The sequence below is a fragment of the Eptatretus burgeri genome, chromosome 10, assembly GCF_056783735.1.
Source record: "Eptatretus burgeri isolate ZD-2024b chromosome 10, Ebu_testis_v1, whole genome shotgun sequence".
Lineage (NCBI taxonomy): Eukaryota > Metazoa > Chordata > Myxini > Myxiniformes > Myxinidae > Eptatretus > Eptatretus burgeri.
Genome location: NC_140970.1, coordinates 49069591 through 49096188, shown reverse-complemented (window position 1 = coordinate 49096188; position 26598 = coordinate 49069591). Strand labels below are relative to the sequence as shown.

At 44.2% G+C, this 26598-nt stretch overlaps 1 protein-coding gene across 3 annotated transcripts in view; it reads left to right on the top strand.

Annotated features, from left to right (window-relative positions):
• The window catches only part of BEND7 (BEN domain containing 7), a 69668-nt gene that overhangs the window by 6861 nt on the left and 36209 nt on the right, over positions 1 to 26598 (top strand). For 2 of the 3 annotated variants that reach the window (XM_085898232.1, XM_085898231.1), the window contains exon 2: positions 25362 to 25469. The exons of the other annotated variant lie outside the window; for it this stretch is intronic. In XM_085898232.1, the coding sequence (XP_085754358.1) occupies positions 25362 to 25469 (108 nt within the window). The remainder of the gene's footprint in view (positions 1 to 25361; positions 25470 to 26598) is intronic. 3 annotated transcript variants of the gene reach the window in all.

The following is a 26598-nucleotide window of genomic DNA, read 5'->3' as shown; positions in this document are numbered from 1 at the left end:
ATAATCATAAAACTTCATTTTTGTTTTGTATATGGCCATATAGCAACCGTTGCCTTGTTTGAGGTGTATTACAAAGCAGTGGAGAGTTAAACAGTTTAATTTGTTACAGGAGATGTGGAACTCACTTACGTGTCACATTCACGAGTGATGGTTATTTACGTACCATTTGGTTATGTATCAAAGATTGTTCATGACATTAAAAAAAAATCGGGATCTATGGGGGGGATATGCCCCCAAAATAGGTATTTGCTGTAACTGGTTCATTCGTACATTTGGCTGATTGTCCCACGTTGACTTCCTTCTCAGTATCATTATTCTGCCAGGTGAGCGCCCAGGGGTATTGCCCCTTTTTTAATGCCATCAGCAAACCTCGGTACATCAGTGATGATGAAGGTCATGGTCAAGTTTCATCGAAATCATGTGTTTTGGATAAGAGAGAAAATACCTATTTGGGGAGGTCAAATCCCCCCCTCCCCCATAGACCCCTTCAATGAGTGCAGATTTTGATGCGGTCAATACACTTTCGTTTGGTGTCAGATATGAAGCTGTTAGCTAAGTTTCATCAAAATTGTATGTTTGGTTCAAGCAATAATGACTGAAGTGTTCACTCACTCACTCACTCCCTCATTCACTCACTCACTCACTCACTCACTCCCTCACCTACAGGCACTGCTCGATCGCATAAGCTCATCGGATTAAAGTCCAGGTGAGCGAAAAAGGTTGAAAAAAATTGAACATTGCAATAAAGCAAAGGATGTGTACCTCTGCCCTAAAGCCAAAGTGCACAGTCTAACGAGGCCTTTCAAATTGATATACGCACACTCTGACCCGAGGACGAAAGCACGAGGTCAAACGAGAATAGCATTAGTTGGAGCACATACTTCCGCCAGACTGACCAGTTTACGTTTTGTACCCCACTGATTGGCTGGATCTGCATCTGGACCTCAACCAAAATCTAATCCACTTTTTCTTGTCACCTACTCAACTCGTCCACAAAGCTTTGTCATCTGTCCACAACTTTGTGAATATCATGCTACCTTAGAAGTCAGTAAATATTAAATCCTTCCTCTTCTCTAATGGCCTGTTTCCGATCATCAATTTGGTTTCAGACCAGGTCACACTACCCTGGATATGCTGCTGCTTCTCTCTCAACAATGGATAGAGGTCCTCAATGCCGGACATGAAATCGGAGCCATATCCCTCAACATACCGCATGCTTTTGACACGGTCTGGCACCCTGCCCTGCTCACCAAACACTCTTCCTCTGGTATCCAAGGCCATCTCCACTCATGGCTCACGGACTTCCTCTGCTGTCGCAGTCAACATGTGGTCCTAAATGGAGTTCTCTCATCCCCTCTTCCTGTCCAGGCTGGATCTCCTCAAGGCAGCGTTCTGGGCCCTGTTCTTTTTCTGGTTTTCATCAACGATCTCTCCGACTCTTTGGAAAATCCTCTTTATCTCTTTGCTGATGACTCCACCCTCTGCCGTACCATCTGTCATCCCACAGACTGGCAAGCAGCAGCTTCTTCGCTCCCTGCAGATCTGGGTAAAATCACAAATAGGTCCAACATGTGGAACATGTCTTTCAATCCTGACAAATCTCACACTCTCACTTTGTCTTTCAGAAAGGACCGTTTGGAACCCCCCCCCCCCCTCCTATCTACTTTCTCAACAATCCTCTGGAAGAAGTCCTTTCTTTCAAGCTTCTGGGTCTCACTATCTGCCATGAACTTTCCTGGGAAAGCCACATTTCCAACCTGGCATCCAAAGCCAGTCGCCGACTGGGAATCCTCCGTCATGCAAAGGCCTTACTCGGCCCACCTGAGCTCCTGACCACATACAAAGCTTTCGTCTTCAGCCTGATGGAGTACTGCTCTCTCCTCTGGGCTGGTGCTCCTACCTCTCACCTTTCTCGACTTCATGCAGTGGAAACCAAGGCATTTCAAATCATTGGCATCTCCCGCGATGAGGCTGAGTCTCTGGGCCTCTCACTCTCTCACCGCAGGCAGGTTGGTTGACTTTGTCTTCTACCGTCTCCTCTCCAGTCTCGCCCCCCCCCCCTGCTCTGTCTGCGATTTGTCCCCACCATATTTCCGCAGGGTGCTTAAGGCCCGCCAACAACCCCCTTCTGGTAAAACTAATAAAATCATGAATCGCTGCTCACCTTCACTCTTTCATTCCTCTTCTTTTTTCCCCGCCTTTGGAATAAACTCCCGAACTCTGTTCAATTCCATTATTCCCTCCAGGCCTTCAAAACATCTGTTCACCACCACCTCTTATTGTCCCCCATCCAAATCCTCGATCTTTTCTACTCCCACGAATCCACCCCAAACTCACCTCCTTCAAATTCCCTGCTTTCCTTCCTGAAAGTCCCTGTAGTGTCCATCTTGTATACCCCATGTTCCCCGCCCCATCCCTCTACCTTCCACAGATCTCCTAATGTCGATGTTCCCCACTATTTTGTCCTTCCCACTCTCGCCCCTTTTGTCTCGTGCCCCCCTTGCTGTGCGTTTTGTGTTGGCTCTCATACGAGCCTTGACAAGGAATACAAAAAAATTAATTCTTTCGTTTTTGGCCCCATCTCCCAATGATGAAGAATCACAAAAAAATATATATATATATTCGAAACTCCATGCCTGGTGTTGGCGCAGTGGTTAGGGCAGCGGCTTGGGATCCAAAAGGTCCTGAGTTCAAGCCCCGTTGGGCCACTGAATTAATACACCAGGGGGTTGACTCAGCCTGTCATCCTTCCGAGGTCGGCGAAATGAGTACCAGTATACTGGGCCGGTGTATACCCCGGTTAAAATAGGTGTACCATATCCCTGTGTCGTAAGAGGCGACCAGGGTTGCGTCAGGAAGGTCATCTGGCGTAAAACCTGTGCCAAATCACTATGCGGATCATACGGATGATCCGCTGTGGCGACCCCTAACGGGAGCAGCCGAAAGAAGAAGAAGAAGATATATTCGAAACTCCAGATCTTCACCAAAATCGAATCATTTCGTTCTTGTCACACACCCAACCTGTTGTCCATAAGGTTTTTAGATATCCTGCTCCCAGACAGACAGACTGGGGCGAAAACATCACCTCCTTCTAGCTTCGGTGCGAGTGGTAACAAACACTCACACCTTCGACAACTGGGCCCGAATGCACGGTCATACAATAACCTGGAAACCACTCCTCTTATGAGAAATGCCTCTTGATTAACAAAAATGTTAAAATCGAAACATTTAAACATAGCTTGGGACATGTACTTTTACCCCACAGCCAAAGTACACAGTCCAACATGGCTGTCCCATGAGCATATACATGCACCACAGCCGGAGACTGAAGCCGAACAACCGAATACACACATTATAAGCCCGAAGGACCAGAATGCATGGTCATGCAATAACCTGGGGTCCATCGGAAGCCATCCTTCTGATGAAGTGGATTCCTCTCAAAAAGTAAACTGATATCGTGTGTGTGTGCGTGCGTGCGCGTGTGCGTGCGTGCGTGTGTGCGTGTGCGTGCGTGTGTGTGTGTGTGTGTGTGTGTGTGTGTGTGTGTGTATGTGTGTATGTGTGTATGTGTGTGTGTGTGTGTGTGTGTGCGTGTGTGTGTGTGTGTGTGTGTGTGTGTGTGTGTGTGTGTGTGTGTGTGTGTGTGTGTGTGTGTGTGTGTGTGTGTTTTGCTGTTGGGTGGGGTGAGGGGGTGGTGAAAATAAAAGTTCCTTCACATTTATTTCTATTCTTTAAGAGTATCTTGCAATCTTTCAGATTGATCACAATCCTGTCAGTTTTAAAATGGGAATTTCTTGCTTTGCAGAAAGTGCAGCACATCTTTATTCTATATCGTTGTTGTTGTTGTATGAATTATGTATACTAGTGCAGGCCCGTACGTGCGTGGCCGTACGTGCAAAAAAAAAAATAAAAAGAAGAGGAATTGTGACGTCATAGCACCGTGTCCTGTCATTGGTTTGGTAAATAAATGGCCATAACTTGGGTAACACTTGTCCGATTAATATCAAACCTTAAAAAAGGCACATACTCAGGTCCCCAGCAATGTACCTTGCAATTTTTAATTAGATCAGACCAGTGGTTGTCGAGAAACAGTGGTCGCAGACAGACAGACAGACAGACAGACAGACACACACACAGAGATTGCTGGAATTATAGATAGATTTATTTTCTTTTGAGACTCCTCATTCACTCTGAATTTCAGATGGCGATAATATTGACCGAGTTTTAATGTTTCTTTTTTTCACCAAATATAAAGTTCACAAAAGGAGAAGGGAGAAAGTCAGGAGGACGATGGTGAAACTGAACTAGAAGTTAGGCATGTACTTATCATCCACAACAGTACCAATTATTTACTTTAACGCCGAACTGCGAGATGTATTAATAATATAAATAGATAAATATGCCTGGTGTTTACTTGATGGTGAGGGTTCTGGGCTTGGGATCCTTGGGCCCTGAGTTCAAATCCTGCACTTACGTTGAATTAATACCTGGTGGGGTTGACTCAGCCTGTCATCCTTCTGAGGTCGGCCAAATGAGTACCAGCTTGCCGGAACGATTGAGTCATTCAAGTATCCTGCGTCGGAGTGGCAACCCTTCCAAGAATGTGCCCAATAGGCCAGGAGACTGCTTCGGCAGCACCGACGCTCTCTACAGAGTATGGTTCCAATGTATGGATGGATAGATAAACCTTAAATGTTGATCAAGTCCTCCATTTGGAATTGATTATTTCATTTAAAGCAACAAATGTGCCTGAAAAGACTATCGTGTAATTTGAACAGTTTGAAAATACTGAATCTAACTCGGCTCGCCGAGACACGGGGGTCTTGCAGAATGAATCAAATGAGGAGGACTTTTTTTTTTTTTTTTTTTTAGATGTTTTTTTGCGATTAAAAGTCAATCTTCTTCAGATTAGCCGTGACGTCATATCAGGAAATCGACCGTCCGTACTGTCTCTAGGTGACATCGCGGTATGAATAACGGCAAATAATTCCCCCCCCCCCAAGTAGGCCAAGTCGATGCAGCCTTGGTGGTTGTACAGTAATACAAACCGAGATGGTTTCCTGATACACCAGTGGCCGAAAGACCCTAAGCTTGCCAGAAATTGGCAGAGGTTTGTCGGTAATACTAGTATGGATATGGCTGAGAAAAATGTCTGCTTTTATGCTCGGAATATTTTACAGAGCACTGTTATGAAACGTCAGAGATGGCTGGATCTTGTGGTTATCTACCACGACTGAGAGGGGATCATGCCATCCGCACGATGAAGCGGAAGAAATGGCCGTCGCTCGAAATTATGACCCCATCTCTACCCAGCGACCAGCACATGAACATAGGTGATTTAAGTGGTGAATCAAACACCTGTTGCCATTGCCTGGCAATTACCACAAGGGCAACAGAAAATCATTATCTATTATCAACACAAATTCTGCATGTTGAATGAACCACCATTTATTTATAGTGGAGAGAAAGTATGTATGTACATATCATCTACTCCTCTGAGAGGATTTGACCAAGAAAGCTTAAACTTTCAGGGCCCCCCTCCACAATCCCCCATCAACTATAACCGCCACCATCCCACTCCCCCCCCCTCCCCACCATCACACACTCCTCCCCCTTCCCACCATAACACACTCCTCCCCCTCCCCACCATCACACACTCCTCCCCCCTCCCCACCATCACACACTCCTCCCCCCCTTCCCACCATAACACACTCCTCCCCCCTCCCCACCATAACACACTCCTCCCCCTCTCCCACCATCCTCTCACAACCATTACCCCCACAATACCCACCGCCATCCCACACACTCCACCTTCACAATCCCCCCACAACCATCACCCTCATAATACCCACCACCATCCCACATCCCCCCATAGTCGACCATCACACCCTCCCCCCCTTCACCATAACCCCCACAATACCCACTACAATCCCCCATCAACCATCACCACCACCACCACACACCTCCTCCCCCCCGAGCATCACTCCCCCCTTTCATTGCGGTGGGACATCAACAACTCGTGGACAAGACACGGACACAAATGGTATCCGGGGAAAGTATGAAATGGGATGATCCCGTAACATACAAGACACCTGGTTAGCCAGTGACGTTGGGACAAAAATAATTTGTTGCACATTTTTTTCCGTGATGTCCGAGTGTCTGGGCAGTGTTGGCTCTTGGGCAATGACGGGTATTTCTGCTCGAGTAATATATAAACCGGTTTATCAATTAATACAAAATTCCTCCCTTTTAAACTGTCAGTTGAACGGAAAAACGAAGCCTACCAATCTTTAGTGAACATTCAACTTGCATTTCCATCTTCATTAACACTTCAGTCTTCTTCCTTTGAATCGCTCGCACAAGGCGCGAAACGATAAGGCTCCACAATTCCCCCGAAACGTTTTCATCTCTAATTTTGTCTCCAATGGTTTCTTCAAAATCCCACTGATCAGTTTCAACATACCGAGAACCTTCAGAGATGTTAATGACTGTGGAATCAGTATTGGAATCCGAGCTCAAAATACACTCTTCTCTATGTAAAGTTGCTATTTGGATCAAGGTGAGTTCATAATGTGACATCACTGGCAAAATCAAAACATCAACACTGGATTTTTTTCGACACTTGGCAAAAAACTTTCTTTCCACAAGATTGGCAAAAATAATTTCTATTTTTTTTTCCCCACTCAAGTTAAACCATGATTAATGATTTTCATTGGTTTTCAGAAAATAAAATTTCGTTTGGGTTCCCCTTTTAAAGAAGAACACATTCATTTCGGAGGTGAAATTAATTTTTTTAAAAACCGATGGCACAAACACCTGTCAATATGTGACTTTCAAAATGAGATCCACCCCAGAATGCTCTGTGCACATGTGCAGAAACTCTTAGCAACAATGGTCACCAGGGCAAGGAATGTCTATTGTGCATGCCAGACAAGGATTGTTCCCTAAAATTTCTCACAAAGCTTCTAAAAGAAGCCAAAAATGCTTGGAAAAATAACAGAGAAAGGGGGTGTGCCTCTACAGTCTACACAATGAAATATTTGGAGAACTTTCAGATCAACTTGCACAAAAAGTTCATATCTTGCAGCCAGTCCCGACTGCAAAAAATTGACGGTGTGGGCCCGTGCAAGGCCTGTGGATAGACTGGACGGCACATCTTACCCAACCTCCTCGATCGTTCCTGTCAGCAAGTGGACTTTGGACTTGTGGATTTATTTCATGGATGTCTGCAATTGAAAAGCTGATGCCGTCATTACCAACATTGTCACACTTTTTTTTTTTTTTTTTTTTTTTTTTTTTTTTGTATACCTTGGTCGAGGCTCGTATGAGAGCGAACACACAACTCACAGCAAGGAGGCATGAGACAAGAGGGGCGGGAGTGGAAGGGACAAAACATTGGGGAACAGACACAGGTGAACTGTGGAAGGGAGAGGGATGGGGATGGGACGGGGAACATGGCGAGGGGAAGATGGACATTAAAGGGACTTTCAGGAAGGAAAGCAGGAGAATTGAAGGAAGTGGGCTTGGGTGGATTATCGGGGGTAGAAAAGATCGAGGATTTGGATGGGGGAAGATAAGAGGTGGTGGTGAACAGCTGTTTTGAAAGCCTGAAGGGAAGAATGGGAAAGAATAGAGTGAGGAAGTTTATTCCAAAGGCGGGAAAAAAGAGGAATGAAAGAGTGAAGATGAGCAGTGATTCGTGATTTTGGTAGTTTTACCAGAAGGGGGTTGTTGGCGGACCTTGAGCGCCCTGTGGAAAGGTGGTTGGGACAAATCGCAGAGAGAGCAGGGGGGGGCAAGGCTGGAGAGGAGTCGGTAGAAGACAGAAAGACCACCGACCAACCTGCGGTGATTGAGTGAGAGGCCCAAAGACTCAGCTTCATTGCGGGAGATGCCAATGATCTTAAAAGCCCTGGTTTCGACAGCGTGAAGTCGAGAAATGTGGGAGGCAGGAGCACCAGCCCAGAGGGGAGAGCAGTACTCCATCAGGCTACGGACAAAAGCTTTGTAAGTGGTCAGGAGCTCAAGAGGGCCGAGGAAGGTCTTTGCACGACGGAGGATTCCCAGTCGGCGACTGGCTTTTGAGGCAAGGTTGGAAATGTGACTTTCCCAGGAAAGGTCATGGCAGATAGTGAGACCCAGAAGCTTGAAAGAAAAGACTTCTTCCAGAGGATTGTTGAGAAAGTGGATGGGGGGGTTTTGTAAACGGTCCTTTCGAAGAGACATAGTGAGAGTGTGAGATTTGTCTGGATTGAAAGACATGTTCCACGTGTTGGACCAGTTTGTGATTTTATCCAGATCTGCAGTGAGCGAAGAAGCTGCTGCTTGCCGGTCTGAGGGATGACAGATGGTACGGCAGAGGGTGGAGTCATCGGCAAAGAGAAATAGAGGATTTTCCAGAGAGTCCAAGAGATCATTGATGAAAACCAGAAAAAGAACAGGGCCCAGAACGCTACCTTGAGGAACTCCAGCCTGCACAGGAAGAGGGGATGAAAGAACTCCATTTAGGGCCACACGTTGACTGCGACAGGAGAGGAAGTCTGCGAGCCATGAGTGGAGATGGCCTTGAATACCATGGGAAGAGAGTTTGGTGAGTAGGGCAGGGTGCCAGACTGTGTCAAAAGCACGTGATATGTCCAGGGATACGGCTCGGATTTCCTGTCTGGCATTGAGGACCTCCATCCATTGATGGGAGAGCAGTAGCAGCATATCTAGGGTAGAGTGACCTGGTCTGAAACCAAATTGATGATTGGAAATCAAGCCATTGGAGAAGAGGAAGGATTTCATGTCTGAAGCGATGATGGATTCCATAACCTTGCTGATGATTGGGAGAAGGCTGATTGGTCTATAGTTACAGGGATCTGTTTTTGCACCTTTTTATGCAGGGCAGTGATGTTAGCAGATTTCCAAGCAGATGGCAGATGACCTTGGGAAAATGAGAGGGTGAATAGAACAGAGAGAGGGTGAGCAAGAGCAGAAGAGCAGGCTTTGAGGACACGTGGGCTGATGCCGTCTGGACCGGTTGCAGAATCTGACTCGAGGTTTGAAAGCAAGCTCTCCACCTTGTCAGGAGAAAAGGATACAGAGTCCAGGGACAGTTGGGTGCGACTGGGTAAAGTGGGTAGAGATAGTGATGGGTTTGGGACACAAGATTTAGCTGCAAACACCGAGTTTAGACATTCAGCTTTATCACGTGTGGAATCAGCAGTGCGGCCATTTGAGGTAAGGGAGGGGATGGAGGGGGAACATACACCAGAAACAGATTTGATTAAACGCCACCAGGATTTTGAGGAGGGAGAGAGGTTTGAGAGTTCAGACTTGAGATGAGAAAGATGTTGTTTTCTGGCTCTCCTGAGGGTAGCTACACACTTGTTCCGAGCTTTGTGGAAGGAACTGAGATTGCCCTCAGTTGGGTTTGCTTTCCATGAGGCAAAGGCAAGTTGTTTCAGGACAACTGCCTCGCCACAAGCTTCAGTAAACCAAGGGCGGGAGGAAGGGTAAGACAACTGAACACGAGAGGGGATAAATCTGTGCATGAGGGAGAGCAAGTTTCTTTGAAAGAATTCCCAGGATGAGTTGATGTTTGAGAAAGTAGTGATAGGAGACCAGTCTGTAAGTTTGATGGCTGCTCGGAGACCCTGCCAGTCGGCTTGAGTGAAATGCCAGACTCGACGGCGGTGAGGTGGTTCTCTGATAACAGCCAGAGAGATGTCCACTTTAACAAGGACGTGGTCAGAAGAACCAATTGGAGCGAAGGAAGAGCAGCAGATATTGTCAGGGAAATTTGTCAAAATCAGATCCAGAAGAGATGGAGTACCATTGGTTGAGATCCGGGTCGGGAAGTTGACCGATTGAGTCACAGAAAGCTTTTGCTGATGTCCCATGGCAGGTGAGAGAGGTACCCACACCTAGCCAACTGGCGTGATGACAATTGGAGTCGCCACATAAGAGGAAGAGAGAGTTTGGATGAGAAGATAGAAGATGGTCCATGTTTTCGGAGAGTGAGGTGTAGATGGAGTCATCACTGTTCGGTGGACGGTACAGTACACATATAAACATGAGGTGGGAGTGGAGGGAAGCCGAAGCCAGAGGTATTCCTGGGGGTGTGGGGGAGTGAGAGCAGTGCAGGGAGAGTGAGGAATAGAGTCTTTGATGAAGAGAGCAACACCTCCACCAGGACGAGGCTCAGGTCTGTCATACCGTAAGAGGGAGTAACCAGGGAGAGATACTTGGGAGTCAGACACGTCTTGGGAGAGGAAAGTTTCTGTTAGGCAGATAATGTCTGGTTTGTCAGTGGCAACCTGCATGGAAAGATCTGAAAGGTTTGAGCGAAGGCCCCGGATATTTGAGGTCCACACTTTTAATGAAGAGGTAGGGGAGGAGGCTTTGGGTGCAGGAGGTGGAGGGGGCGGGGGACGAGGGGGGGGAGGTAAGGAGGTTGCTGAAGGAGTGTGGGGTATTGCAGAATAGCGAGGGGAGGGGGCCGAATGAGGAGGAGAAAAGGCTCTGTGGTGCTGGGAGAGAGGGGGGACAAGAGACAAGGAAGATGGCAGTTGAGTATTTGAGGAGGTGGAGTGAAGAGATGGAGGTGAGAGGGCAATGGAGGGAGGCAGGTTGGTGGATGAGAGGGGGGCAACTTAGAGAAGGAAGAGTGAGGGGGATGAAAGGTGGGAGAAAGGTGAGGGGGGATTTTTGAGAGAGGTGAGAGGGAGGCTTGGAGGGAGAAGAGTGGGATGGTTGCTTTGAGAGTGAGAGTGAGGGGTGAGGGGGGTGAGTTGGCACTGAAGTTGGAAAAAGAATGGTTGATGGAAAGCGAGCATCCATGGCAAACTGTGGTTTTTAAAAGTTTTAGGTCAGAGATGCGATTTAACACAATTCTTGATGGATGCAATGAAGGCGAATTCAGAGCATGGAGAGAAGAAGCGCTGTAATAGTTGGATTTTTTAGGCAAGGAATGAAGGAGAGGTCGAAATGAGAGCAGTCTGTTAAAATAGCAGAAGAGTAGTGCATTGTGAAACAGTAAAGAGTACCACATGTGTGAGAGAGGAAGATGAAGCATTATAAGATCGTTTTTGTTGTTAATATTAATGTATGAGAGAGTTCAACAGATTAGGTCATGGAAGTGTAAAAAAAAAAAAAAAAATCGAGGAAGACGAGGAGGAAGTTAAGAGGAAGAAGAACTAGCAGAATCGGGAGAAGGTGAGCGTGTTGTTGTTGTTGTTGTTGGGTATTTTTTTTTTTTCCCACTGGTCTTCCCTTCCCAGAAGTTCCCAGGCAACTTCCCAGAAGATGACACCATATCTGATGTAGGTGCTTCTTAACACTGATGGGAAGGTCATATCTGAGGCTTGTCAATGCACATTGCAAAGGGTAAGTTTGAAATAATGATATTTACTATTCATCATGCTTGGTAGGTGAGAGTGTGAGCTGTATCAGCGGTGAGTGCTGTTAAATATATTTTTGTTTGGTTCTGGGACTGCAAGACAAGTTGTACTGAATTTTTGCATCCATTAGTGAAATGAGGTGTGTGTGTGTGTTTGTTTTATATCCAATGCCACCGCTCTAATTGTTAACAGGAAATTGTATGAACTCGACACGTCTCACCCACGGATATTTCTTGTATTTCCGTGAGTCCGATTTGCATTCAGGAACAGAATAACTATGGTTGACCATCCTGAAATTGCCACTCTTTCTTCAAAATTCTGAAAAATATGTTGAAAAGGCTATTTGAATTAGATTTTTCCCTCGCAACAGCAGGTTAAAAGTGCCCCAGTGATGAGAAATGAGTCACTGAAAACGCACACAACAGCGCATGCGCAAAAGGCCTCATTAGCATTCATACATCATTTCAAAAGTCGTGTATATGGTTCTAATATCTCTCTCTCTTTCTCTCTCTGATAGAGACAGAAACAGAGACACAGACTTGACTTTTAGGTCCTTTTATTACAAAAATATAAAGGTGTGTAAAAAAGAACCATAGACACAAGTGAGAGAAGAAAAAAAAAAAAGACATTTCGAAAAACATTACATTATGAAAACACAAACCATGTTAAAGAATAATTATTAATTTGTTTTCTTGAATTTCACAAATTCCTTCAACACACCAGGCATCAATAAATTTTTTTTAAAGTTTGCTTGTACTTTGAGTAAAATATAATTCAAGTTTCAACCTTGCTGAAACCAATGCACTGGAAAAGAAACATAATGTTACATTGTTCCATCGCTTCCCAAACAGGTTCAGAGGGGGGTCTCCGAGGCAACACTCCTTTCCACCGGGTAACCCCGTTTAAAGGTTGATCCCCAAGAAATAATTTTACACAAAGCCTGTAAATGTTTTTGCTCATCATTATATGAAAAAGGTTTGACCCCGTGCTCATGGGAGTAGGTAATTTGGAGTAAATTCTACGATTAACTTTGGCACTATTAACTCATGAGGCACAACTTTTACACCCTGAGTCCAGTGTAGACCTCGCTGATGTCCTGTTTTGATCACCACTCTTAATATTTTCCTGAATGTTCTCTTGGACCAAACTTCTTTTAGGTCCATCAATTCATTTCCGTATTTCCAGCCACATCCTGAGTCATGCCGGAGATGCCACACTTTTAACAGGTCAGGTATGGAGCATGCGCCAGAGCAGTGCGTCGCTACGTCCACTTTCCGCCGGTACTCCAGGGGCCTCGATGTGGCCATCCCCCAGGCAGATGCCTGGCCCATCCCCCATCTCCTTGAGATTCCGATCAACCTGCTGCAACCACGAGGCACGTGGTTGGGCCATTGGCCTCCTCCGCTCACGAGACTGCCTCGCTGAGAGAATCTGGTGAGCAGGATCAGTGTCAGTAAAATGAGCCACATGTCCATACAGCCGCAGATGACGCTCACAGACTATACAGGTAACAAATCTCATTTGAGTCTCTCTCAGCAACCGCTCGTTGGACACAAAGTCTGACCAGCAATAGCCAAGGATTCTCCGAAGAGACCTGGTACCAAAGGAATCAAGTCTCCGTCTCAGATCCCTGGTCAGAGTCCAAGTCTCGCATCCATAGAGCAAGACTGGAAGCACCAAGGACCTGAAGACTTGGAATTTCGTCCTCCTGCACAAGTACCGGCAGCGCCACACCCCATTATCCAGTGAATCTATGACTCCCCAGGCCCGACCCAGACGTCTATTGACTCACAACCAGCAGAGACATGAATATCACTGCCAAGGTAAGTGAATCTCCACGACCTGCACATCCTCACCACAAACAGGCACAGACAGGACAGCAGCATCCAAGATGTCATTGAAAGCCTGGATCTTAGTTTTGACTCTGGAAACCCGTAATCCCAGCGGCTCCGACTCCTCATTCAGCACCCCGAGGGCCGCCAAAAGGATATCTAAAGTCTCCGCAAAGATGACTGCATCATCTGTGAAATCAATGTCAGAGATCTTGACATTCCCAAACGATGCACTGCAGCTTGATCTCTCCAACATTCTCCCCAGAATAAAGTCCATACAAGTACTGAAAAGTGTGGGGGCCAGTACACAACCCTGACAAACTCCAGTAACAACTGGAAATGTCAGATGGTATCTCCACATCTGACGGCACTCTCAGTACCAGAGTATAGATAGTTCAGACATCAGATTGATCTGTTTTGGTGGCACCCCACAAACACTGAGAATCCTCCAGAGGGCATCCCATTTCATTGAATCAAATGCTTTACAGAGATCAACATAGGCTGTAAGCAGCCCCTGCGGAAACTCTCGTCTGCGTTCAGTGAGGACCCGAAGAGCAAGAGGACCCGAACCGTACAAGATACGGTCAATCGTTGACCTCTTTGGTGTAAAGCCTGACTGCTCTGGACGCTGGTGCTCAAGCAGATGGTGGTGAACCCTATCAAAAATTATCCGAGCAAAGACCTTGCCCGGCACTGAGAGCAGCGTCACCCCTCGGTAGTTGTTGCAGTCTTGGCGATCACCCTTCCCTTTCCAGAGAGGGACAACAATGCCCCTCTTCCAGTCAGTTGGGATGATGCCTGTGTTCCAGGCAGAGCACAGAAATGCATGCAACGACATGAGTGCAGCATTTCCACCACACTTGAAGTTCAGCATGGATGCCACAGATCCCTGGAGCTTTATCCCATTTCAACCGGTGGACCACAGTTATTGGAGGGTCAGCAACAGGGATTGTAACACCCCTGACGTCCAACTCGACAGCTGGTGGATCAGCCTGGAACAACCGCTCAAAGTAACCGGCCCAGCGGGCCTTCACTTCGGATTCCTCTGTCAAGAGCCTACCACCCTCTGCTCTAACTGCAGTGCACCGAGGGATGGGCTTGGATGAACGCAATGCGTGAATTCCCCTGTAAACAGGATGAGAATCACTTGACCACAGGTGATGCTCCACCCCCTCACAGATTCCTCGCACATAGGCCTCCTTGTCTACCCTTAGCGCACGTACAGTTTTACGCCTCAGCTCCCTGAACAGCTCAGCTCTGCCATTCAGCCTGGCCCTGCGACTCTGGTCAATGGTATCCAGTGTCCCTTGAGAGACAAAATTCTTCTTTGCCCTATGGTGAGTTCCAAGACATCCACCGGCAACATCATTGACCAGTGGTCTTGAAGGCACTCCACAACTCTTCAGGACCTCCCAAAGCACCCAGACCACCCAAATCTCTACTCGGCTTGTTCGCAAACTTGTCCAAATCCATCCATAACTTTGAAATATCTTGCTTTTTATCGTTTCAACTCTGTCACTCAATGGTGAAGAATCACTTAAATTCTTGGATCCGGATTTGGATCTTCACCAAAGTTGAATGAATTCTTCCTTGTTACAATTACATACGTACTCAACCTGCCCACCAAGTTTTGTCTGAATCCATCCACAGCTTTTTGAGATATCCTGCTACATGTCGTTTTTCGCCTGATCCCCCAATGGTGAAGAATCGCTTTTTAAAAATTCTCAGATCCAGATCTAGATTCGGATTTTCACCAAAATCTATTAATTTTCTCCTTGTCACAAAATTTCGTCCAAATCCGTGAACTACTTTTTGAGATATTTTGTTCACCAACAAACAGACAGAACAAGCCGGTAGGTGACGAGGGATCCGCTAGGATCGAAGCGCTGGATACGATGCTTTTCATTCTGACCGATCCACCGACGAATATTCATTGCCAAGACGTATTGGTTCACATACAATTGTTCCTCTGCCTGGCAAGATTTTTACTATTGCGTATTTTGCCAACTGGCACTCCTCACAGGACTACCATTTGAAAAATAAAACCGAAATCAAAAATCGGCTCGAGTAAAATTTTCTAAATATCTCGAAGTGTTTAATTCCAAAGTCTCGTTTCTCCACATTCAAAACTGTAGGACAAGTATTGAAAATAGTGAACGTAGGTCGAGAAAAAGTATTTTTTTCGAATTTTGCGTATTTCAGCCCGGACACCCTTGGTGATCGAATCTGGAAAAATGCTGCGGTTAAATTATGTAGTAGTTATTAAACTCTATCCATACACCAAATTTGAACGTTCCGCCATCAACGGTTTCCGAGGTCAAGGTCACAACATATTCCCTGGTTCACCACCTTTCTGCATTCGGAGGGCTGCCATTCGGAAACTATAAGAGATAGAGGAACATTATGCTGTCGTGATAATGGGGATGCAAGGAATAGGCAGGAGTTTGTCCGGTCGCTCTACCTATCATAGAAGCCGCGCTACGTTAGTTACCGTTTGGGTTCTTAAAACGTGGTTTTTCGGCCGCTGTATAGCAAAGGGTGGTTGCTAAGCAACGAAACTCAAACACGCAGACTCCCAGCCCATATGGCACCTGGTCGCCAAGTTTCATCGGAATCGGTTTGCTGGTTTGTGCTGTGGAGCCTTGCGTTGCAGACGCGCGCGCACACACACAAACAAACACACACACACACAAACACACACACAAACACACACACAAACACACACACAAACACACACACAAACACACACAAACACACACACACGGAAAACCCGACAATAACGGATATCTAGTGAATCCCAATAACAAAATCAACTGACCTTGAATACTTGAAATACTTGAAAAATCTTCGATTTTGCAACTACAGAAAAAGACCATGCAGAGCATGATACTTGCAAAAACCACCCACCCTCCCCTCTCCAAAGGTTTCCGTGGATATATCAAATTGTCCATTTCGTTAAGATTAAAATTGACACTTTCTCAAAGCTCACGTCAATTGGATGAAAAGTGATGATTTTAGAAATTGACCTTTGACCCTCTGATCAAAAATAGTTGGTTTCCCAATTCAGTAATGCACTATGCAATTTCTGATTAATTTTCAAGTCCATCGAATGAAAATTGACGATTTTCCAAACGGTCCTTTCGGAGAGACGTAGTGAGATTGTGAGATTTGTCTGGATTGAGAGACATGTTCCACGTGTTGGACCAGTTTGTGAGATTACCCAGATCTGCAGAGAGCGAAGAAGTTGCTGCTTGCCGGTCTGAGGGATGACAGATGGTACGGCAGAGGGTGCTGTCATCAGCAAAGAGGTAAGGAGGATTTTCCAGAGTTGGAGAGATCGTTGATGAAAACCAGAAAAAGAACAGGGCCCAGAACACTGCCTTGAGGAGCTCCAGCCTGGACAGAAAGACAGGATGAGAGAACTCCATTTAGGGCCACACCTTGACTGTGACAGGAGAGGAAGTCTGCGAGCCATGAGTGGAGATGGCCTTGGATACCATCGGAAGAAAGTTGGGTGACCAGGACAGGGTGCCAGACCGTGTCAAAAGCACACGATATGTCGAGGGATATGGCTCTGATCTGATGTCCGACATCTGATGTCCGATCTGATGTCCGACCTCCATCCATTGTTGGGAGAACAGAAGCAACATATCCAGAGTAGAGTGACCTGGTCTGAAACCAAATTGATGATCGGAAATCAAGCCATTGGAGAAGACGAAGGATTTAATGTCTAAGCGATGATGGATTCCATAACCTTGCTGATCATTAGGAGAAGGCTGATTTGTCTGTAGTTGCAGGGATCTGTTTTTGCACAGCAGTAAATGTTTGCCGATTTCCAAGCAGATGAGAGGTCGAATAGAACAGAAAGAGGGTGAGCAAGAGCAGAGGAGCAGGTTTTTAGAACACGTGGGCTGATGCCGTCTGTTCCAGTTGCAGAATCTGAGTCAAGGTTTGACAGCAAACTCTCCACTTTGTCAGAAGAAAAGGACATGGAGTCCAAGGACAGCTGGGTGCGACTGTGTAAGGTGGGTCCAGGAAGCGATGGGTTTCAGACACAAGATTTATATGCAAACACGGAGTTTAAGCATTCACCCTTTTCATGTGTGAAAGCATTTTAAAAAATCGCACCCGTGTCCAAAGGGGAAAGGCAACAAACAGTTCAGTTTGCCAGTTTTTAAAATGTGAAACTAGCAGGGTTACCCAGCGTTGCTGGGAAACGTCATCTCCCTCTTCCCATCCCACCCCTTCTCCTGCCCCCTCCCACCCCACCCCTTGAGGGACAAATTCATCGATATGGCTGAAATAATGATGCTGTCGATGTTTATCCTCATTGCCATGTCATGAATCTGGAGTGTGTTCAGTTACCAAGTTTCTTGTGGAGTGCTTGCCAAGTGTCTTAAGCACTCGAGCAAGCATTCCATAGGAAACCGTTGATAAGGAATGGCTGGCTTGGCAAGTGCGAGATGACTGCTCGGTAACAACACACCACTGGACATATGAACAGCATACAGTACATACAAAACACTGACAAAAGGACTTCTTCAAAAAAAAAAATATTAAACACTTCAAATATTTATGAGTATTTTCGTTGTAATGAAAACGCACCTTGTTCAGACCCACACATCCACCCACACACAAATTCAGCTTTATATGTTAGATTAAGCAACAGTGAGATGCCTCTCATGAAACGACTGCCATGCTTGCATGATATCTTTTTCTTCTTCTTCTTCTTCTTCTTCTTCTTCTTCTTCTTCTTCTTCTTTTTCTTCTTTTTCTTCTTTTTCTTCTTTTTCTTCTTTTTCTTCTTTTTCTTCTTTTTCTTCTTTTTCTTCTTTTTCTTCTTTTTCTTCTTTTTCTTCTTTTTCTTCTTTTTCTTCTTCTTTCTTCTTCTTTTTCTTCTTTTTCTTCTTTTTCTTCTTTTTCTTCTTTTTCTTCTTTTTCTTCTTTTTCTTCTTTTTCTTCTTTTTCTTCTTCTTAACTGTAATCAAAATGTTACCTTTTTTTTTCCCCCCCCTCAAAAAAATGGTATCTTCATTTAATAATAGAAGATGCGTTGTTCAGTCTTCAAATGTACATGAGGCCATTAAAACAATCAGCTACGTGGAGAGAAAAATATAGTGGTGATTTCTGGACGGCTGAAGAATGGGCAGCACTTATGACCCACGGCCATGAACTTAGTTTTATATTATTTGATAGGCAAAGCCTCGAAACAACCGAAACCCTTTAGACTAACCCTTTTGACTCGCCCTTTGGAATCACCCTTTGGAATACCATTTAAATTTATCCTTTAGAACTCTTTCGAATTTAACACGGTGAGTGAGAGGTTCTCTCCTTCATTTTTGATGAACGGATGGAAGGAAAGACATATCCAAATATTGAAGCGGCTTCACTGCTGAAAAATATTTTGTGGAGGCAGGGGGAGAGAAGATATCATCTTCAGCAGCATGGTACATGATACTACACTGCACCTCTAAGGTTTGCTGGTGTGTGAAAGTGTGGATGCTTATACTCTTCATCACGCAGACTGACTCCGATTCTCATGTACCATACTTTGTTGCAGAGTTAGTGCTGCCAAAGGAGTTTATTGGTAAGGGTTATACTGGGTGGTTTGCCATTGCCCTCCCAGCAGAGTAATTTGTTCATGCTGCCAGCGATAGCTTGCCTACTATTCACAAAGGACACTGTGGAGATCTTTCTTGTCCACCAGCTAATGCGGGCAAAGGGGACGCCCGGTTTAACATCCTTTTGAGGGACGGTACACACGTTGATGAATCGCCCTGCCTGTGAAACACCAAGATGGCAGTTTATAGCTGGGTGAGATTCAAACCCAGTTGATGACTTTCGAGGCAAGTGTACGTACCTCTAGGCCATCCTGCCAGCATCACACAGACTACGAGCATTCAAATGATTGCCAACATCATCATAATGGAGTGAATCTGATGCTCCAGTGCAAATCCATGTGTGTTTAATTCATAGGTACTTACTTTGTGGTATATCGCCAAATGACCTGACTGCAAATACGACTTTAACAGTTTATTGTTGTGATCGTGTAAGTGAAAGTTGTGTTGCAATACGAATCTGGGAAAGTGGATGAGATTAACAGAACTTTTATAATGCTTAAATAAGAGCATACATGCCACCTCCATTAAAGAAGTGCTGTCATGGAGCCTCAGACCTTTGGCTTGTTGACCGATTGACTGGAACTCCTGCTTGTTTATGGCGGCGGTACACGGTTTCCTTGCCACATAAACCATTGTGCTCTCGGTCTCACGTTGCACAATGTACATGGTACAAATTAATAAGCCTATCCCCATTGAACATCCAGGTGTTGGAAAATGGTCTGTCAAATTATAACTGTTGTTCACAATCTAATCTTCAAGGTCCCCCCCCCCCACCCTGCAATGATCCTCTCTTTTCACTTTCCCAAATTCTTGGAATGCTGCCAATTGGTCCGAAGCAAGACAAGGGATCGTGATGGAGGCCCAAATTTGCCATGGTGTCACCAAAACAGCGTAACCTAAACTTAACTTGCATAAAGTGCATGATGCACCTCTGACTTGATTCCATCGTTTGGATTGAAATTGTACCCAGATACCATACGTGGAGAATTTTAACGCATTTGGAAGAACATTTAAATGGCTTCCTTTTGTCAGTGCCCATATGCTTGATGAGCGCATTGTCGGCCCGTTGGTATATTTGTAGCATGAGCACGTTGCACGAAGGCATTGGCTGACACGTCCCGTTTGCCACATGATTAGTTTAGATTCCCAACTGTGCACTGACTCACCTAATAACCTCCACCTTGCATGCTGTCATTACCTCAAGGAAAATTGGAAATGCACCATGGGGTAAGATGGAATTGAGTCCACCGTTTGCAGCATTCGTGCATTTGTTTCCATTTTGTCTCCAACACATTGATTGTGGGCGTTCTCTTGTATCTATTTAATGGTATCATGGCTGCAATTTTTAAGCAATGAAGCCACTTCAACATTTGGGCATAAGTCCTTCCTTCCTTCCATCTTTGCATTCATCCATCCCTCCAAAAAGAATAAAAAGAACCTTTCTAACCCAGACAAGAAGCACAACGACCAGATTGTTTTCGTGCATATATATATATATATATATATATATATATATATATATATATATATATATATATATATATATATATATATATATACATTGCTTCGACAGTCAATGGCTTGTGACATCCAGACTTGAAGCAGCGTCTCAAATTCACTTTCGTTGGGAGTTTCTCTTGTCCGATTATTACTTACGAAATCTAAAGATTTCGTAAGTATATTGATGATTTCCGTCCTCTGTTTGTTTGTTTGTGTGTGTGTGTGTGTGTGTTTGTGTGTTTGTTTGTAGGCATGATAACTCGAGAACGGAAGAAGCTACCAATGTCAAATTGCACCATGTGATTCAGGAGGGTGATGGCTAGCGCTGATTAGATTTTGGTCAAAATCGGTCAAAGGTCAAGGTCACAGTGAGGTCAATCATTCGATTTTTTGATGGTTTTGTACAGAATCATCGTAGAAACTTCTGGTTTGCGTCGCTACCTTCTCCAGAGACAGCTTTTATTGGACAAGGTCAAAGGTCAAGTTGACGATTTCGTAAGTAACTGTCTATGACTGCTTGTTTTGATTGGTTGAGGCTGAGGCAAACGTCTGAATTTTAAGCTAATTTTCTCTTGATGCTTATATTGCTGGCTTGCGCATTCCACTTCGAGGTTGTCAATTATTTGGAGTATTCTCTTCCGGGGGGGTGGGGTGGGGAAGGAGGGGGGTAGTGGGATATCTCGGTTGACAAAGTACTCATCACAGTCTGGGTTCATGACTTCAAATGATTCGACCGAACAAAATAAAGAGAAACATAAGCCATTCACATATATTGGGCACTATCTTGGAGCACGTTATCCTTCAAATCGACTGGAGACATAAAATCAGCTGTCCTGTCTGCACTTTGGTTGTGGATTACTGTCCCATCTGCATTGGGAAAGAGTGGAAAGATGGTACCGAGTGCCACTCTTGAAAAATATTGGGTCATTCTCACGAAGAGCCATTGTGTGCCAGTATCCTGGCCAAATTCCATTCTTGTAAAATAATTGTTCAAGGGACATACAACATGTTGTCCCATAAAGTTATTGGTTAATCTTGCTGTTACAGGTTGGCCCGTGATGTCAAGACCGTTTTATTCCTGACATGTGAAACACCCCACAATGCATGCCGACAGAAAACAGCCTTTTTGGAACACCAGCTGCATTTACCATCCAACGATGATCATGTAACTTTGTCACAAATAAAATTATCCACAAGTAGGAGCTCCCACCTTGAAAGTTTCATGTCTATCGCTCAAGGTGTTGCGGAGAAAACAAATTTAAAGGCGAAAAAGTGAGTGCAGAAGATAAAAAAAAAAGTAAATGTAAGGGCCTCGGCTGATGTTCCACAACATGGTCAAAGATGGTTGTGGACACCTGATAATCGTGCTGGAATATGTTGTTGTTTATTTCTTTATTATTATTTTGGTAAAGTTGGGGTTTGTATCATAAGAAATAATTGCAAACTCATTGAATAATTAAATAGGGGTGTAGATAAGGCTCGGCATGGTGGCCCAAATAGCCTTCTTGTGTCTTAAGTTTCCAGACACACCCTGTGTGTGTGTGTGTGTGTGTGTGTGTGTGTGTGTGTGTGTGTGTGTGTGTGTGTGTGTGTGTGTGTGTGTGTGTGTGTGTGTGTGTGTGTGTGTGTGTGTGTGTGTGTGTGTGTATATATATATATATATATATATATATATATATATATATATATATATATATATATATATATATATATATATATATATATGTGTGTGTGTGTGTGTGTGTGTGTGTGTGTATGTATATATATATATATATATATATATATATATATATATATATATATATATATATATAGTATTCCTGTACTGTTGACAGCCTTGCATATTTTGCAATCTACAGGATGATTGGACTGAGAGGTGAGTTAAATAAATAATTATATGCAGCATATTATTGCTTTGCATCTCAAATTCACTTGCTATCCCAAGGTAGAATATTTGTAATACACACACACACACACACACACACACACACACACACACACACACACACACACACACACACACACACACACACACACACACACACACACACACACACACACACACGACTATTGCCTCAAGCATTAGTGCTGGAACAGGTTGTAATTTCGGTGTTTGCTTTGCGATTGGTGGATATTACAAAAGTACTTTCGATTATTTGTTCTGGTTTAGATTAATGTGGATGCCGGTGCCTTTTTATAGACAGAATTTTAGTGTCTCACCCCAATTCACCCTGAGGCTTTTAAGAGTCTACTTGATGTGGACTGTTGCCACATGTGGACCAAGGCAGGCAGATGATCTCATCCCTGAAGGTCATTGGTGAGTTAGCTGTGTGTATAGTTGTGATCATGTGCATATGTTTGTCTCTGTTGGGATCTTCAACTGTGGCATACAGCTTTCATGAAGTGGAAAGTTCATAATGCTGTCATTCTCTCATTGCTTTATGGCTGTGAGAGGTGGACCACCCATCACAAGTGTAAGCTACAGTCATGGCCAAAAATATTGGCACCCTTGCACTTTTTTCAAATAACTCACAATTTTCTCCAAAAGTATTTGGTCTCCACGATTTTTTATTTCACTGTTAATATTACAGAACCTTTGTTTTTGATTCAGAACTTAGTGTCCTTTTAAATCATAAAATAAAAATAAATGGCATTGACAAAATTATTGACACCCTCGACTTAGCATTTGGTATCACAGCCTTTGGACAAAATAACTGCAGTCAAGCACTTCCTATAGTCATGAATGACCTTCCGACATCTCGACTACCAGTTTGGCCCACTCTTCTTGTGCAAACTGATCCAGTTCTCCCATATTTGAAGGGTGCCTTCTCCTAACTGCTGTTTTCAGATCTCACCACAGGTGTTGAATGGGATTTAGATCTGGACTCATTGCTGGCCACTTCAGAACAGTCCAGTGTTTTGTCTTGAACCATTCCTTGGTGCTTTTTGAAGTGTGTTTGGGGTCATTGTCCTGCTGCAAGACCCATGACCTTCGACGGAGACTTAGCTTTCTGACACTGGGTTAAGCATTGCATTCCCAAATGCCTTGGTAATGTCCTGATTTCATGATGCCATGCACACATTCAAGGCACCCAGTGCCAGAGGCAGCAAAGCAATCCCAAAATATCACTGAACCTCCTCCATGTTTAACTGTAGCAAAGGTGTTCTTTTCTTTGACGGCTTCATTTTGTTTTCTGTAAACATTGAGATGATGTGCTTCACCAAAAATTTCTAATTTGGACTCATCTGTCCACAGGACATTCTCCCAGAAGGATTTTGGCTTGTTCAGGTGTGTTTTGGCAAACTCCAGTCGGGCTTTCTTATGTCTCTCTCAGTCGTGGGGTCCTCCTGGGTCTCCCACCATAAAACCCCCTTTCATTGAGTTGGTGACGGATGGTGCGAGTTGAAACTGTTGTACCTTGAATCTGAAGGTCAGCTTGAATCTGTTTGACAGTTGATCGAGGTGCTTTCTCCACCATTTGAACAATCTTCTATCAAGTTTTCTCTTGCGGCCACGTCCAGAAAGTTGACTGCAGTGCCATGGGCCTTAAACTTCCTGATAACATTGGGTACGGTGGACACAGGAACATCACGGTCTCTAGAGATGGACTTGTCGTCTTGAGATTGCCCATGCTTGGCTACAATCTTGTGTCTGACCTCCTCAAACAATTCTCTGGTTTTCTTTCTTTTCTCCATGTTCGTTGCGGTGCACACACTGACACAAAACAGCAGAATGACTCCTTTTCTATCTTCAAACTGGTTGAATGAGTGATTTTTATATTGTAGGCACCTGCAACTCACCACAGATGAGTTAAATTTCCAAGTAAAGAAGAATCACCTGCTTGAAATCTCATTATTTTTCCCAACCTCTAAAAGGTGCCAATAATATTGTCCAGGCTATTTTAGGATTCCTGTGTGAAATAAGTTAAGATTTTGTAATTTCTTCAGCTTTTTTAATGTTTTGCTCCACTGCAAACCAAAGAAATAAATATGTGGATACCAAAAATATTTTTTATTTCAACAATGTTCTGGAAGAAATGGTGCATTATTTGAAAAATGTACAAGGGAGCCAATATTTTTGGCTGTGACGGTACATCATCACCTTCATATTTTTTGGCAGGTCAAAATTCCTGATTGTAATGTCCTTGCACAAATCTACTCAAGATGTCAGGTTTTAGGGCATAACTTCACTGGAATGTTCAGATCGTGCAAAGGTCAGACAACTGCTTTCCCCAAGCGTGTCCTCTACTCTGAACTTGTGGCAAATACTTGACCAGTGGCCTTCGTAAGTGCCTTGAGGATCCTTTTAAACGCTGTCGAGAGTAGTGTAATAATTATACCAACACATGACACATGGGAATGGCATCCGAAAGCATGAACCCAGGCTGCCTGCGATAAATGGACTGTAAGGCATGTTCGCTGACGGCAGGCCGAAGCACAGCCAATGGGAGCCACATTAATCTGTGATGTTTGAAGCTATGCCTTTCTCTCTTGTATCAGTCTCTTCAGCCATCACTGACAAGATTAAGAACCTCTCTCGTTCCTTAGTTTTTCCATTTATTTATTTATTTATTTATTTCCCTTCTTTGGTTTAGTTAATGGGTCATTCACTTCTTAAGCCGCACTGATATATACTCGCAACACATTAGTGATTGGGTAATTCCTCTGCAACAAACTTTATTTCCAGAAGCTTAGAATAAAAAAAACCCTTCAGTTGATCCTAAATCTGAACCAGTAATATGGCTTCCCTCTGATGACGATTAACCCACAACCTCTGTGATGCCAGTCCAATCTCCCTACTCTGCCACCTTGTAACAAAAATGAAACCTATTCTGATACTTTGTATACATTTGACCATATCCCCATTGATCTCTGTCGGGGTAAGGCAAACGCAACGGTGAAATCGTTGTCCAGCCTGTTTATGACTAGAGAAGGTGATGAAGACTTCTTTGAACTAGATGTACTTGATGTGTGCATTGATTTGAGCTGAGTGCACAGAATGGATTACAATTGCACCCTTGCAGACTTTCTTTGCACCGATGAAGAAGCAAGTGACCAAGAGTTTGTTTGCAAGAGGCCCAAAGAGGATGAAGCACTTGAGGAGCAACCCTTGGACCTAGTTTATGGCATTGGTAAGTAATACAGCATGAGGATTTGTTTGATCATGATCGTACAACAATCGAGTGTTACCCGGAGTGCATTGCTGGAGTGGAAATGCATTAGTAGAACATGTTTCAAAATATATATATATATATATATATATATATATATATTTTTTTTTTTGAAGCTGCTGTTTCATTGGATTTTTGTTTTCTTTTACTGACAGCGTAATCGAGCCATTATTACCCACTTTGGAAATGAATATACAGCTGCTGATGCAGAGATTTTAATCAAAGTGAGCAACTTAATTTTCTTCAGATGATGATGTTCAATTCCCATGGCTGTTCGGGTCTATAAATGTGCATATGTTTAGAAGTGAGCCGACAAAAACCTGGAAATGGGACATGGGGATCGTGTGAGCTGATGTTGATCGATTGGTTCGTAAGAATGCAAATACATCAAGTTATTTCAGGCATTGTTACTGTTGTCTTGCACGTTATCTTTTGTACGATGTGAAGGTGGCTTGGTGGGTTACACAAGATGGCAAATGGCTGTTGGCAAGTAGAACATCAGGGAGGAACTTTAACTTTGCTAATTAGATTGCACAAGTGACCATACCCTCCCCCACCCCATCCCCCACTCCCTCTTCTCTTTCTTTTCTTCACCCCTTTTATAATGGCATGTATTAGGGGATCATGCATGGTTAAAAATGTGAATATGGTCAGACTGCTCACAATAAACCCTTAACTGCTGCCTTTCCAAAAAGATAAGTTCTCCCATTTGGAGATTTATTTTAATCTCTCTGAGATGTGCAATTGCATTGAAGACGAGTTGGAGGATCGTGAGCTTGCTGGGTTTGTTATTGCCGAGGCTTGCTTTGAGGTCACTCCGTTTGCAACAATCTGGGTGAAAGATCCCAGCCCTCTGGCAAAGGTGTCATGCATTCCTTAAACTAATGGAAGAGGGATACATTCGTTTGTTACATATCCAATCTCAACCAAACTTTCCTGGGGAACGAGGGAGATTGTAGCGACTCCAATTCCCACCCCCCCCCTCCCCAAGGGGCTTTTTTTTTTACCTTGGATGAACTCCATGTTAAGCTTTATAGATAGCTTATTGCGATGTTTCGTCAGGCACACTGACCGGAAGTGAAATTTATTA